This window comes from Oryza sativa, chromosome 6 (genome assembly GCF_034140825.1).
Source record: "Oryza sativa Japonica Group chromosome 6, ASM3414082v1".
Taxonomy (NCBI): domain Eukaryota; kingdom Viridiplantae; phylum Streptophyta; class Magnoliopsida; order Poales; family Poaceae; genus Oryza; species Oryza sativa.
In genome coordinates this window covers 5,988,144-6,004,130 of record NC_089040.1, presented here as the reverse complement: position 1 = coordinate 6,004,130, position 15,987 = coordinate 5,988,144, and the positions used below count along the sequence as shown (strand labels likewise).

Below are 15,987 nucleotides of genomic sequence, written 5' to 3'. Positions count from 1 at the left end.
GTAGTACATCCATTTTACATCAAGATTTCACTTTGCACTATGTTGCATCCTATTGTTTGTTGATATACCATGATGTTAAATGGAACTTATTTTAATACAACCCAGTGTAAAGTGAAAATTATTTGCTAAATATGTGCGTTGTGCTGGTGCAAAATGCAACTTATTCTTATATGATAACTGATTGATGATTCGAATAGAAATTTCCAATTTGTTCGATGATTTCCAACTCTTGAAGAATAAGATCGTCAATTGGCACAAAAGATGCCTGAACTGACGAGCGACAAGCTACAGGAGCCCTCGAGCTCAACAATGGCGGCATCACAAAGCGCCAGAATTATTCCATCATGGCGAAGCCTTCGCGTCGTGGAGGAGCTTCACTTGCGGAGGAAGCTGAGGATGCGCGCCTGCATCTCCCGCGCTCTCTCGCAGCGCGGATCCATGCAGTAGAAGACGTGGCCCTCGCCCATGGACTCGAGGAGGTCCACCTCGCCGGCGTAGCCGCTGGCCTTGAGGCTCTCGTAGTACCAGACGCCCCTGTCCCGGAGCGAGTCCTTCTCGGCGACGCAGACCAGCACGCGGTCGGCGGCGACGCGCGCCGCGCTGATGCCGCCGGCGGCGTCCGAGAAGGGGTTGGACAGCGGGTCGTCCAGCCCCGGCGAGCCCGGGTAGATGAACCGCCAGAACTCGTCGGCCTTGGCCTTCTCCGCCTTCCCCGTCGTCCCCTCCGCGCAGATGTCCGCCGCGCCGCTGAAGTAGGGGTGCACGACGAGCAGGCCCCTGATGCTGAGCCCGAGGCCGCCGTGCTCGCCGGCGCGCGCGGCGACGTAGTGCGCGATGTTGCCGCCGGCGCTGGCGCCCGCCAGGAACACGCGGGAGAAGTCGCCGTGCTCGAGCAGCCACGGCTCGACGCCGCCGCCGCCGTTCGCGTGGGAGGCCACCCACCTGAGCCCCTCCCACGAGTCGTCGTACGCCGCGGGGAGGTGGTGCTCCGGCGCGAGGCGGTACTCCAGCGCGACGGCGAGAATTCCAGCCTCGGCGACGAGGCCGTTGAGGTAGGAGTGCGTGAACGGGTCGGCGGCCGAGCCGACGACGTAGGCCCCGCCGTGGTAGTACACGACGACGGGGAGCTTACCCTGGGGAGCACCGCCGCCAGGCGGGAGGAAGAGGCGCGCCCAGAGGCCGACGGCCGGGTCGACGACGACGTCCTTGGACGTGACGCCGGTGGCGGGGTCGGTGCCGGCGGGGAGCGGGGGGATGTTCATGAACCGCTCGACGCGGCCGCCCTTGTAGCGGCGGATGATGGGGAAGAACTCGAAGTCCACCTCCTCGTCCGCGCCCGCTCCGGCTGCCGCCGCCGCCGCCATCGGGGCCTACCTCGCCGCGCTTCTCCGGTCGCCTCGGTGGTCGGCGTTGGCTTGGCCCGACGCTGGCTTGGTTTGCACGGCGAGCGAAGCGACCGGCAATTTGTAAAGGCCGACCGAATGGTGGGTGAAGTGGCGATGCTGTTGCGTTGCGTTCGGGGTTTTCGTTTGGTGGACCGTGACGCTCAGAGATGATTGGCTCAGCGTCGTCAGGTCGGTGAACGAATCTGGTGCTCAACTGCACTCCACTGTGTATACTTACTTTTTTTTAAAAAAAATAAAAATGTTGAAAGATCAAACAAAGAACTCGTTTTATATTTCCTTCTAGAAGAACTGAAGTGTGCTGTGAGCCTGTGAAGATGGAGAGCGGGGTTGCCGCTAAGCGAAACATTCAGCATTACAAATCATTATTGATGATTCTTGTACAAAGTTGTTTGCTACTTTGTCCTTTACGCCTTGATCAAAATTCGTCCTTATTAAAAACTAAACCCAAACCTTTAAAAATTGGACCTTATTTTTTTTTTAGAGTTTATTATCTCGTTGGGTTTATATATATATATATATATATATATATATATATATATATATATATATATATATATATATATATATATATATATATATATATATATATATATATATATATATATATATATATATATATATATATATATATATATATATATATATATATATATATATATATATATATATATATATATATATATATATATATATATATATATATATATATATATATATATATATATATAATTTTTAGAAATCCCGTCAAACACTGCCACTATACTACTCTACGACTCGTCCGCCGCATACTCTTTACTGTCATTGGGATTGAAAAAAATCCAACATAACTATCATTGAAATTCATTTTTTACTTTCTATGAGACCCACCAACCATCGACGGCTCTGTCATTGTACTCCAATACGACACACCTGTTGTCTCTCATTTTTATTGTAATTGAGATTTTTAAAATCAAATATGATTATCATTATTTTTTTTTACTTTCTAGAAGTTCCGCCAACCGCCTTAACTGATTGCTTCATGAGCTGCCCGTCGTCCTTTCCTTTTAATCGACATTAGGATTTTCTATTTGGTGTTTTATTAATAGTTTTTAGATGTCCATCAACCGCCACCACTCTACTCCTATATAGATGTGTTACTTGATTAATCTCGTCATGTGTTTTAGATGGTCTTTTCTTTCAATAGTCTTTATTTTTTATCACTAATTTTAGTTATTCATAAATTGTATTCCGAGTTGAAATATTATCTTTCTTTTTTAATTTCAGAATTTATTTTATTTTTCATATTGTGTTTTTTTATATTTTTATTTTTATTTTCAATTTCAGTTGTTTCAAAATTGTATTTCTACTTGAACTCTCTTCTTAATTTGCCTAATTTCAGATTTTATTTTATTTTTTATTCCAAACTTTAATTAATCTACTATTATGTTCTTATATATACTGTTATTTCAATATTACTTATATTTAATTCCGAATTTCAGTTAATTCTAAATTATATTTCTACTAGAACTCTTCTTTTCTTTTCTTTTTTTCTAATTTTGATTTTTTATTTTTTATTCTGAATTTTAATTAATCTCGTATTGGATTCTTGTATGAACTCTTCTTTCAATATTTCTTATTTTCAATTCTGAATTTTATTTATTTTTAAATTGTATTCCTACTTTAACTCTTCTTCTTTTTTTTGCTAATTTCGGATTTTATTTTATTTTTATTCGGAATTTTGATTAATCTCGTATTAGATTCCTACGTGGACTCTTCTTTCAATATTGCTTATTTTTAATTCCGAATTTCAGCTATAGTTTTAGATTGTATTTCTACTTGGACTCTTCTTTTCTTTTTCTCTGATTAATGTGTGAATTTCTAGTCTCCACAGCGAACATGGTGCCTCCTTTCAAGGCTGTTTTAATAATATAATAGAAGATAGATTGAGGGTTCGCAAAATATTCCCAAGATCGTTAGGTCTCGTGCTTTCAACATAAAGAATTGGCAGCTTGAACATGTCAGTTTTTCACTTAGATGCCCGTAGTCTTACAATATAGGAAAAAATACAAATTACCCCCCTCCCTCCCACCCCTCCCGAATTGTCGCGGTCGTCCGAATTACCTCCCTGAACCACAAAACCGGACATTCTTCACTCCCAACTATGCAAACCGGACGAATTACCCCCCTCAACCTAATCCGTGGTGGTTTTGGTCTACGTGGCATACGCGTGGTGGTCCAGTCAGCATTTTATTTATTAAGAAAATGTGGGACCCACCTATCATACACTACTCTCTCTTTTCCCTCTCACTCTCTCTCTCTCACTTCTCTCTCTCACTCTTCCTCTCTCTCACCGTCTCCCGGGTCAACAGCGACGAGGGACACGGAGCGGCGGCGGCGGTGAGTGACGCAGAGTGGCGGCGGCGGGGATGAGGAGCTGGGCGCGGCTTCCCCCCTCCCTCTCGGATGGAGCTCGGAGCAGGATGCGATCCGACCGCCTCGCCATCGTCGCCTTCTCTGGCATGCCGCGCGGAGCAGCAGCTGGTGGTGCCGGCCCTCCACGGCGGGAGCTCGTCACGGCGGTTGCATGACCTGTTCGTGGCGACATGAGCGGTGGCCGAGTCGCGGCGGCTAGCGGAGCTGAACGACTACGCGACGACGCGGGCGCACGGAGCTATGCGACTACCGACGACGACGCGCTCGAGCCGGTCAACCCCGCCGCCCGCAACCTCGCCTCCTACTCGGGCCACACCATCGCCACCTCCTTCTCGGGCCTCGCCCGCGCGGCGGATGAGGAGGATGACGGGCTCCACGCCAGGAGGTCCCGCCGCATCGTTGGCTGCGATGGCGAGTACCACCGCCGGCACCCGGCCCGCGGCATCTCAACCCCGCCGCCCGCGCGCCATCGCCGTCTCCCCTCGAGCCCCGCCCGCGCCGCGCGCCGTCGTCTGTTGCCCCCCGCCAACCGCCGCTGCCGCGCTCACCTCCTCTGCCTCCACGCTCGCATCCTCCGCCGCACCCCGCTGCCGCCGCCTCGCCTCGCCTCAAGCAGCACGAGCTCCCGCCACCGCTCGCCTCCTCCGCTACCACCGCAGCCTCACCTCGCCTCCTCCACTGCATTCCGCCGCCGCTCGCCGCTTCCTCTGCCGCCGTGCGCGTGTGAGACAGAGAGTGAGAGAAGAGAGAGAGAGGAAGAGTGTGTGAGAGAGAGGAATAGTGGAATAGGAGTATGATAGGTGGGTCCCACATTTTTTAATAAATAAAATACTGACTGGACCGCCACGCGTACGCCACGTAGACCAAAACCACCGCGGATTAGGTCAAGGGGGTAATTCGTCCGGTTTGCATAGTTGGGGGTGAAGAATGTCCGGTTTTGTGGTTCAGGGGAGTAATCAGGACGACCGCGATAATTCGGGGGGGGGGAGGGAGGGGGGTTATTCGTACTTTTTCATATATTGTAATCGTAGTAGTATGGTAATCTTCTTTAAACTTTTATAGCCATATTACTAATTTTGTATGTTTTAATATGCTTTATTATTAGTATATTATGTTATACTTTTGATCTATTTTATTATCTATAATTGCATTGTATATATTAGCATCTTTAGATTTACTATGTTTAGAAAGAAAATTGGATTGGACCACCCGTATCTTAAATCCTAAATCCGCCATGGAGTTCCATACTCCGACAATCATGATGTGGGCAGTAAGTACAAAATATTTTTTTAAGATTTTCCTAAAATATATTATTCACGTGGGTAGTAATTATTATATATGGGCCTTGCCCCCCACATTATAATTCCAACATAACCATGGTGATTGTTATGGGTTAGGATTTATAGCGGGTAAACACCGCCTACCAAGTTGTTATAGGTTAGGGTTCATAGGGGGTAAACACCACCGGGAGGATAGCCAGGCGATGACAGCTGGTAGGGATGAGAGGGGGACTTAGGTTGGAGAAGACTAATTCTGATTCATTGCTTAATCCTATATACCTATACAATTCATCCCCACTAACTGCAATTAAAACTATTTTCCTTGCTTCTCAGTGAGCCACGTCACATCTATCAGTTTCAGCCGTTCGATTCAGCCACACATCGATCTCAGACACTGATCTCATACACTCATGATCTATCAACCATTCAACAAGCCCATAATTACCGAGCTCTTACAGGCACGTTGGCTTCCTCGCTCCAGTATGGTCCTATAGGCTCTTGCTATCCTGTAACCGCTGGTGTATTAATCGCCAAGGAACTTGAGCAGGCTGTAACGGCAAAGGTAGTGCACATTGTGAGGAGTTTTAATCATTCATCTTCCATACACATCACCTACTTGACGTCTTCCTCTATGTATGCTTGCCTTTCTCCCGCGGAAGCATAGCACGTCGCCGGCAACCCGCATCATCCACCAAGGGCGGCCTGATGTGTCCAACGCCATAATGCATACACATACACGAGTTGTCATCCCATCAAATACTCTAATCCTCCGATAATCATAGGTTACAAGACTCATCTCATCCCGCTTACCTATGCTTCCTCCCGTTGAATAGTCTATGGATTTTATTTGTTCTGCCAACCAGCCACAGCTGAACGGCGATGATGGCACCTTTAATTTGCATTGTTCATTTCCCTGTCTTCATTTTCCACTTCTACATGTTATTTAAATTTGAGATGATCAATTTCCGTCCATCTGCTCACTTCTCAATGTAATTGGGGATTGTTTGAAGAGGAGAATATCGATGACTTCTGTTTTTCTTTTACTGTGATTGTGTTCTCCCTAGCTTCATGCAGACTTGGCAAAAATTGGTGAGTCAGTGATAAAAAATGAAACTACACTCAACTGTATAGGTCTGAATATTTTGTTTCACTTGCAGGTATTTGGGTTAAGCAATTGCAGGAGTTCAACGAGTCACTTTGGTTCGTAGTTCGTGGAGTATTTATGTTCCTACGGAATCACACAATTTCTGCTGCGCAGTGAAGCTATTCGATGAGTTTCAGCCTATTGGTCTGCATCAAGACATTCAGGTAAGGCTATTTGTTAACGTAGTAACTTCATTCAGCCTGAAAAGGTGCTAACTACACATTGCTGTGTGTCGGAGATATGGGCCCGGGGGTATGTGAAGTGGGGGAAAGTTACCTTTCCATCCAGCCATGTGGCTCTACAGCCTGGCCCTACTCCCGCGCCTCGTGAGTCACAGAAGCGGCCGGGGGGGCCTCGGGGTGCCACATCGTGCCCCTCGGGCTCTCCCGCTGCCTCGCCCCGAGGCTCTCGCCCAGCTGCCATGTGGCGGGGGGAGGGAGCAGGAAGGGGGCCCAGGCTGAACAGCCATCAATGCGCAGCGCCCCAACTGTCCCTCGCCGCATTTAAAGCGGTAAGGGCAGACGTGCGGTGCTGCCTAATTGACCCACATCAATCGGACGTGACCAGTCTGTGACCGGCCTGTTGCCGGTCATATCCGATTGAACGGGCGGCCGTGCCCCACGTCGCCTCTGTAACAGGCGGAGTGGAAGTAGGTATGACCCGTCCCATCAGGGCGTCATTCAGGGTTCCCTCCATGAGAAAAGGACCACCACAAGTCTTCACCCATTTACGAGGGAATGACATGGCTGTTCCCCGTGTCAGGCGGGGGGTGGCGATATGTCACATCCTGATTTTTGTTTCAGGATTTATAAATTATTTAATAAATTAATAATAGAATTTATATTAAATGATCTTTAATTTACAAGTGAAGTTAAATGTGGGAAATAAAATTTCCTAAATCTAAGGCATGGATGGATTTAATTTTTATTAAATTCTCCATGATTAAGTATACTCTCTGAAATTTTCTCGGATTTTTCAGAGCTCAATTCCTAAATGATACAAAGAACAGTTCAGTAATTATTTGATCATTGATGATCTAATTATATTTGTTAAGAGCTTTTCTTGTTTAAAAATCCTTAAATTATAAATTGTTGTTTAAAAGGAATTATTAGAAATGATTTTAAAAGCCTAAAAGAGAAGATCTAATTTTAATTTGTTAAATCTCAATATAAAATGGGGCCAGATAAAATTTCATTAAATACTTTGCTTAATTCTATAATTCCTAGATTTTTCTGGGATTTATTTGAGCTAAGGAAGTATTTTTAATAAATGGAATTGCATTTCATGAATAATTTAAATAGAAAAAGGTTTTAAAATCCTCCTTTTGGCTTTGGGCCGAAAGCCGGCCCAAAACCTCTCTCTTTCTCTCTCTCCCCGGCCCAGTCAGGCCCAGTCCGCAGCCCGCAGCCGAGTCGCCGCTCTCTTCTCTCTCTCAGTCGCTGACAGGTGGGTCCCACTTGTCAGGCTTGTCTTCAACCTCGCGCCGCCGCCGCCCGAAACCCTAGCGCAAGCCGCCGCCGTCTCCTTCCAAATTCGGCCGCGTCTTTCCCGATCTGGTGAAATCAATAGAGGGGAAATGATCTTCTCGATCTCCTCTTCCTTTTCTCTTAGGGAATCATCGCCTAATTTGGTTTGGAAACTTGTGGATTCGATCTCGAATCGGATTCATCTCTCTCCTCCAACTCCGAAGTTTCCTTCTCGCCGCCGGCCGCCGTGGGCCTTCGCCGCCGCCTCCTTGCACCTATATAAGGACCCCCGGTGTCTCCTCTACCCGCCGCCACCTTTTCCTTAGCTCGCCGTCGTGTCTAGCGCCGCCTCCGCGTAGCCCTAGTCGCCGCCGTCGTTGCCGTCGGTTCAGCCGCGCCGCGCCGCCGTTGCAGTCGCCGTCGTCGGTCGCCGTCGCCACCATCGGGATCGCCAAGTCGTCGCCGGCCGTCGTCGTTCGTCGTTTGGTTCGAGGGTGAGTACCGTTGGGTTCGTCTCGTCGTCCTCTACGTGTACATGTCCTCCAAAGTCGCAGCCGACCATCCAATCTCCGGCGAGGTCGCCATCTTGGTCCGGCCATTGTTGAGGTCATCATGACGTCATCATCGTTTTTCTTTTTCATGTTTTTCTAATAGATTAAATCTTCGGAAATTCATAACTAAATCATCGTAACTCGGTTTTGAGTGGTTCAAGTTGCTAAATTCATCTAAAATCATGATCTACATGTTTGTTTACTTTATATGTACTGTTTATTTGGTTTTTATTAGTCTTTTTCTTCGTTTTGCGTGTTAGTTTGTCGTTTCCGTCATTGCGAAGGTTCGTGAGTGCGTCGGGAGTGTTCAGAAGATTAATTGAAGACCGATTATTGCAAGGCAAGTCACACAGATCCTAAACACAATCCTTTGAGCATGTTGATCCTATATTTAAATTCTCTATTTATTTCAACTGTGCATTTATTTTCGAATGTCACTGGGTGGTGTGAACCTATTTCTTTGTTATAGCCCTTTTGTTCTTGATTACTTTATTCCTTGATACCTTGGGTTATTATAACTTGACTAGTTGAGCTTTATATATTGGTTCAGCTAGATATTAGATATAATTGCTTAGCCATGCTTAGAAACATTAGCACACTATTGGGATAACTTATGATTCACTATTAATTAATTAATGATGGCTTAATGATAGTTCACGATGGTCAATCGTGATTGGTTAATTAATTACTTGCCAACTAAAACTTGATAATGGTGGGTTGTGAGCACATGGTTTTGAGAGTCGTGCTCATGGCAATTAAGGACCGGTTCGCGAGCTACTATTGTGAAATATTAATCGTGCCAACCACAAGCCAGCGTGGGCAACGGCTTTACCTTTTGTATAGCATGGTTCATTGCGGAGCACCAGACTGAGAAGTGGCGGAGATAAGCCCACGGGGGTCGCTGGGGAGTCCATGCCTTGTTTTATAAGGGGGTGATTATGATCCAGGAATGGTGCACTATGGTGAGTTGTGTTGTACAAAGGGTATTGTCACAGCCTCTATTCGGGTACTTTCCAGTATCGCGACGCATGGTAGACATGATGTTGAGGCTGTGTCTTGTGGGTACAGTGGTACACCTCTGGCCAGAGTAAAACTATTCGAATAGCCGTGCCCGCGGTTATGGGCGGGTTGAGCAATGTTTTCCTGAACTCTAGGAGAAGAAGGGGAGAAAGCTCTCCGGAGTTAAGGAACCCTTGTAACTGTTAACCATCATCTCAAACACAGGAGTAGGGTATTACGCTCCACAGCGGCCCGAACCTGTATAATCCGATTGTGTGCAAGCTAGCTAGTAGTATTAGAGGCGGATACGTGATTTCTAAGAGGCGAGCCTCTTCCCCCGGCCGAACTCACGAAAGGGGGGTCTCACGACCTCCCGCTATCGAGGGACTTCCCTCGACAGCTGGCGCGCCAGGTAGGGGGAAGGTCGCGCGCTTTGAAGTGAAGGCGTTTTCTTCTGCCCCAAGTTTCCCTGGGCCCTTGACGACCATGGTCGAGGTCCTGGAGGTGGAGGAGGCGGTGGCGTTTACCCCCACCCCGTCCGGGAGTGGGGATTCTAGTGGGAGCCGCGGCCCTCGTCACCGCCACCGCAACTCCCCAACTCCTCCCTGCCGCGAACCCTCGCGGAGGGAGGATGCCACCCGTTCGGGTGGTTCGGCCCTCTCTCCGCTCCCGGGCAGGGGGAGGCCACGACGCGTCGGGGCACGTCGCCGCCTCACTTACGGCGACGGCGATTCGCCCCGAGGCGCACTTCAGGCGGCGAGTGCCCTTCTGCGGCATCCCCCCGTAAACTCGGAGCCGGAGACCCCTGTTCAGCGTTGGCTGGACGACGTGGCTAACTTGGTCACCTATGCCCAGCGGCAGTTGGCCGCGGGCGGCCGACCTGCCACCACCAGTACGTCGCGTACTCCTATTACCCTCTCCTCGTCGGCAACGAGGAGGGCCCGCCGCTCGGCCACCGCCTCAAGGCGGTCCACGGCGCCAACATCGTCAGGGGCCTCGGGAAGCCGGAGGCATCTTGACGGTCTCTATGGGGAGCAGGACGCTTGGATTAACATCGAGCGACGCAGGGACGAGCGCCGAGCTGCCCGCATGGGGGAAGGCGCCTCCTCATCTGGAGAGCCACGTTCCTCCTCACGAGGCGGCCCTCCCCCCACGTTCACCCCTGGAGGGACGGGTTGTAGGGCCTTCGTGGCGAGTCTCCGGAATGTCCGGTGGCTCCCGAAGTTTCGCCCCAACCTCACGGAGAAGTATGATGGCAGCATCAATCCTTCCGAGTTCCTCCAGATCTACATCACGATTATCGTGGCAGCAGGGGGTGACAACCGCGTCATGGCAAATTACTTCCCCATGGCCCTCAAGGGTCAGGCGCGTGGCTGGTTGATGACCCAGCCCCCCGTCTCCATCCACTCCTGGGAGGATCTGTGCCAGCAGTTCGTTACGAACTTTCAGGGCACATATCCCCGCCCAGGAGAAGAGGCGGACCTGCACGCTGTACGGCGGAAGGACGACGAGTCCCTCCGCTCGTACATACAGCGCTTTTGTCAGGCCCGCAACACTATTCCATGCATTCCGGCCCACGCGGTCGTGTATGCGTTTCGGAATGGCGTGCGGCATAACCGCATGTTAGAGAAGATCGCCTCCAAGGAGCCCAAGACCACCGCCGAGCTTTTTGAGCTGGCGGACAAGGTGGCTCGGAAGGAGGAGGCTGGGCCTGGAACTCTCCCGGCACCGGTGCGGCGGCCACAGCTGCCCCCGAGTCTGCCCCCCGCTCTAAGCGGCGAGATAGGAGGCAAAAGAAAGCCGGCCCGCTCTGATGACGAGGGCCATGTCCTTGCGGCAGATGGGCCCGCACGGGCCCCGCGCAAGGGAAAGGCCACCGATGACAAGCCGAGCTCCACTGCTCCACCCAGCGAGGGCCGGTCGGCAGACAAGTGGTGCTCGGTGCACAACACTTATCGGCACAGTCTCACCGACTGCCGCTCGGTCAAGAATTTGGCCGAGCGATTCCAAAAGGCCGATGAGGAGAAGCGGTAGGGTCGACGGGAGGGCAAGGCCCCCGCGACCTCAACCGGTGATCGGCGAGAAGAGGCCAAGAACAAGGCCCCCGCAGATGATGGCGGTGACAATGAGGATCTGGATTTCCAGATACCTCAGGGAACCATCGCCACGCTCGACCGGGGGGGGGGGGGCGTGCGCTCACACCTCTCGCCGGAGCTTCAAGGCCATGAGGCAAGAGCTTTTGGCTGCTGTTCCCACGCACGAGGTGGCTCGGAAGGCGCGCTGGTCGGAGGTGAAGCTCACCTTTGACCAGAGCGACCATCCGACAGTGCTCGCTCGAGGAGGGAAGTTGGCCCTTGTGGCCTCCCCGACCATTCACAACGTCAGGATGAAGCGTGTCCTGGTTGATGGGGGAGCCAGCCTGAGCATCATTTCCCCAGCCGCCTTCAACGTGCTCAAGGCCCCAGGGATGAAGCTCCAGCCGTCGCTGCCGATCATCGGCGTGACTCCGGGACATACGTGGCCTCTTGGCCACGTCGAGCTCCCGGTGACCTTCAGCGACTCCACCAACTTCCGCACCGAGTGAATCGACTTCGATGTGGCGGACCTCAATCTGCCCTACAACGCGGTCCTGGGCAGACCCGTGTTGGTGAAGTTCATGGCTGCCACCCACTATGTCTACCTCCAGATGAAAATGCCGGGCCATGCTGGTCCCATCACCGTCTTTGGCGATGTCAAAGTTGCCCTCGCCTGCGCGGAGCAACGCGCCGACAACCTGGCAGTGGCCACGGAGCCGCAGGCCCCGGAGGCCTCTGCGTCCCGTGTCTCCAAGAAGCGCCTCACCTCGGCTGATGAGGTGCCCGTCAAGGAGATCCCCCTTGGCGATGATCCGTCCAAGACCGCCAAAATTGGCAGAAACCTAGACGCCAAATAGGAAGGTGCGCTCGTCTCCTTCCTGCGGGCAAATTCTGACGTCTTCGCATGGAAGCCGTCGGATATGCCCGGGGTCCCCAGGGAGGTGATCGAGCACCGCCTTGCCGTACGGCCGGATGCGCGACCCGTCCGGCAAAAAGTGCGGCGTCAAGCCCCAGAGCGACAGGCCTTCATCCGAGAGGAAGTGGCGCGGCTTCTGGAGGCTGACTTCATCCGCGAGGTTATCCATCCGGAGTGGCTGGCGAACCCGGTGGTCGTCCCGAAGGCCAACGGCAAGCTCCGGATGTGCATCGACTACACGAACCTCAACAAGGCATGCCCTAAAGATCCCTTCCCTCTACCACGCATAGATCAGATAGTCGACCCACTGCGGGGTGCGACCTTTTGTGTTTTCTAGATGCCTACTCTGGGTAGCACCAGATTCGCATGGCTAGGGAAGATGAGGAAAAAACTGTCTTCATTACTCCTGTGGGCACCTTTTGTTATACACCTATGCCTTTTGGGTTAAAAAATGCAGGCCCTACTTTTCAGCGCATGACTCGTATTACTTTGAGTAATCAAATAGGGCGCAATGTAGAGGCGTATGTCGATGACCTGGTGGTAAAGACGCGCCACCAGGACACATTGCTGCAGGATTTGGCTGAGACTTTCGATAGTCTTAGGTCCACACGCGTGAAACTGAACCCCGATAAGTGTGTGTTCGGTGTGCCGGCGGGCAAACTTCTCGGTTTTCTAGTCTCCTCCCGAGGCATAGAAGCAAATCCCGAGAAAATACGCGCGATAGAGAGGATGCGCCCCCCCAGCAAACTTAGGGATGTGCAGTGTGTCACTGGATGCATGGCCGCCCTAAGTCGATTCATATCAAGGCTGGGAGAGAGGGCGCTACCCCTATTCAAGCTCCTCAAGCGCTCTGGGCCGTTTGTGTAGACGGAGGAAGCTGAGCAAGCTCTCAACCAGTTGAAAGCTTACCTCACCTTCCCCCCCCCCATCTTGGTAGCCCCGGGGCCGAAGGAACCGTTGCTACTCTACTTGGCCACGACCCCCCATGTGGTGAGTGCCGCCCTAGTAGTCGAGCGCGAAGAGGGCGAACCGGAGGCCTCTTTAACTCGAGATGACCCTTCGTCTCCCGAAGGCCCGGAGCCCGAAGCCCCCAGCCCCCGGGAGGACCCCGAAGCCCCCGTGGGAGGAAGGGAGGCTTTGGCAAGTGGTCCCGAGGCCTATGATCCCGACATGACTCGAGACCCCCCCCCCCCCGGGGCCCTCGAGCAAGGGCAACCCAGATCACGGCCCCTGACGGTACGAACCGGCCCCACCGAAAGGTGCAGCGGCCCGTCTACTTTGTCAGCGAGGCGCTTCGAGATGCGAAAACCTGATACCCACAGGCCAGAAAATGCTTTATGCAGTTTTAATGGCCTCATGGAAATTGCGCCACTATTTCCAAGCGCATCGGGTTTCCGTAGTGACATACTACCCTCTCGGTCAAATCTTGCACAACCGAGAGGGCACTGGACGGGTGGTGAAGTGGGCCATCGAGCTGGCAGAGTTCGATCTGTACTTCGAACCACGGAACGCAATCAAAAGCCAGGTCCTAGCTGACTTTATCGCGGAGTGGACCCCAGTGGACGAACCTGTTCCACCCAAGGTCCCCTCCCTCCCCGGAGATGAAGAGGACCCAAACGCCGATATTCGTGGTGGGCACTAGGTTATGCATTTTGACGGCTCCCTCAACCTTCAAGGTGCGGGCGCCGGAGTCACGCTGACTTCGCCAAGCGGGGACGTCCTCAAATACGTCGTTCGGCTCGACTTCCGAGCCACGAACAACATGGCGGAATATGAAGGACTCCTCGCGGGATTGAGGGTGGCGGCCGGAATGGGCATCCGCCGTCTCCTGGTCCTGGGTGACTCCCAGCTGGTCGTGAAACAAGTATCCAAAGAGTACCGGTGCACCGACCCACAAATGGACGCATATGTCCGTGAAGTGCAGCGCATGGAACTTCACTTCGACGGACTCGAGCTCCGGCACGTGCCCCGACGTGACAACACAGTCGCTGATGAGTTGTCGCGTATCGCGTCGGCACAAGCCCCACTCCCCCCGGGAATATTCGAAGAAAGACTCGCGCAGCCATCGGCGCAACCAGACCCCTCGAGGGACCCCGATGACACGCCCTCCGCCCCGACCCTTGGCGACCCGTGGCCCTCGAGGCCCGAGGGGGTCAACCCCGACCCCCCCCCCCCCCGTCAGGTCGTTTGGATGACCGACATCCGCGCGTATCTCGACGGCAATACTCTTCCTGAGGATCGCGCAGAAGCTGAGAAGCTCGCGCATATCTCCAAGCGGTACGTCCTCGTAGAAGGGACCCTCTACCGGCGTGCCGCCAACGGGATACTCTTGAAGTGTGTTTCTCGAGAGCAAGGCATCGAGCTCATAGCCGACACCCATTAGGGTGAGTGCGGGGCCCATTCGGCCTCACGAACTTTGGTCGGTAAAGCCTTCCGACAAGGTTTTTACTGGCCGACTGTATTGCAAGATGCCCAAGAATGGGTCCGGCGGTGCAAGGCATGCCAATTCCACGCCAAGCAAATCCACCAGCCGGCCCAAGCCTTACAGGTCATCCCACTCTCTTGGCCTTTTGCGGTCTGGGGGCTAGACATCCTTGGACCATTCAAGGCGGCTCGAGGGGGTATCAGCACCTGTACGTCGCCATCGACAAGTTCACCAAGTGGCCCGAAGCTTACCCGGTCGTCAAGATCGACAAGCATTCCGCCCTCAAGTTCATCAGGGGCATCACATCACGATTCGGAGTGCCCAACCGCATCATTACAGATAACGGCACCCAGTTCACCAGTGAGCTGTTCGGCGACTATTGCGACGACATGGGCATCAAATTGTGCTTTGCCTCACCCGCCCACCCCAAGAGCAACGGCCAAGTCGAGCGAGCCAATGCCGAAATCCTCAAAGGCCTTAAGGCCAAGACGTACAACATCCTGAAGAAACACGGGGATTCATGGCTCGAGGAGTTGCCCGCTGTGTTGTGGGCAAATCGGACCACTCCAAGCCGTGCCACAGGGGAAACACCATTTTTCCTGGTCTATGGCGCCGAAGCGGTCCTACCCTCGGAGATTTCCCTAAGATCGCCTCGCGTCGCGCTGTACAATGAGGCCAACCAGGATGATCTTCGCCGCGACGATCTCGATTATCTTGAAGAACGGAGAAGGCGTGCAGCCCTGCGTGCCGCGCGCTACCAACAAAGCCTGCGGCGCTACCATCAACGCCACGTCCGGGCCCGGTCACTGCAAGTTGGCGATCTCGTCCTACGCCGCGTCCAATCGCGTCTGGGGCTGAGCAAGCTCTCGCCAATGTGGGAGGGGCCATACAAAGTGATCGGCGTTCTCCGGCCAGGCTCCGTTCGACTAACCACGGAGGATGGCACGGAGTTGCCTAACCCCTGGAATATCGAACACCTCCGTCGCTTCTATCCATAGCGTCGAGATTTTTTGCTTTCCAGGAGCTCGGCCCAACCCTCGCACAACCCCTCGGTTTGTACGGGCTTGGCCGGGGGCTACCACTGTGTATCCTCTTCCCTTTACAAGCAATGAATTTTTCTACTCACTGTGAAGCCCATTATGCACCCTTTTTTCTCTCTCTTTCCTCTGGCTTGTCCTGGTTCAAAGGATAGTTCGCGGTTACTCTGAACCCTAAGTGCCGTGGGGCGACCTGAAAACCGCCGAAAGGGAGCACAAACGCGGGCCGCGCCCCGGGTTGCACCGAACCCCGGGGGCTCGGAAGGGCCTACACAC

At 52.3% G+C, this 15,987-nt stretch overlaps 3 protein-coding genes across 3 annotated transcripts; 2 read left to right on the top strand and 1 right to left on the bottom strand.

The window, feature by feature from the left end:
* Window positions 1-185: 185 nt before the first annotated feature.
* On the bottom strand, window positions 186-1,438 carry LOC4340477 (2-hydroxyisoflavanone dehydratase). The gene has a single exon (XM_015787843.3). It carries the CDS (start codon window positions 1,362-1,364, stop codon window positions 375-377), a length of 990 nt encoding a protein of 329 aa, XP_015643329.1. The 5' UTR covers window positions 1,365-1,438; the 3' UTR covers window positions 186-374.
* An 8,909-nt stretch (window positions 1,439-10,347) lies between these two features.
* Window positions 10,348-11,842, top strand: LOC107281244 (uncharacterized). Its single transcript, XM_015786757.1, has 2 exons — window positions 10,348-11,288; window positions 11,404-11,842. The coding sequence occupies exons 1-2, from the start codon at window positions 10,348-10,350 to the stop codon at window positions 11,840-11,842; spliced, it is 1,380 nt and encodes a 459-aa protein (XP_015642243.1).
* A 72-nt stretch (window positions 11,843-11,914) lies between these two features.
* On the top strand, window positions 11,915-15,672 carry LOC136356904 (uncharacterized). Its single transcript, XM_066311452.1, has 4 exons — window positions 11,915-12,112; window positions 12,191-12,502; window positions 13,892-14,583; window positions 14,838-15,672. Exons 1-4 carry the CDS (start codon window positions 11,915-11,917, stop codon window positions 15,670-15,672), a joined length of 2,037 nt encoding a protein of 678 aa, XP_066167549.1.
* Window positions 15,673-15,987: the final 315 nt, after the last annotated feature.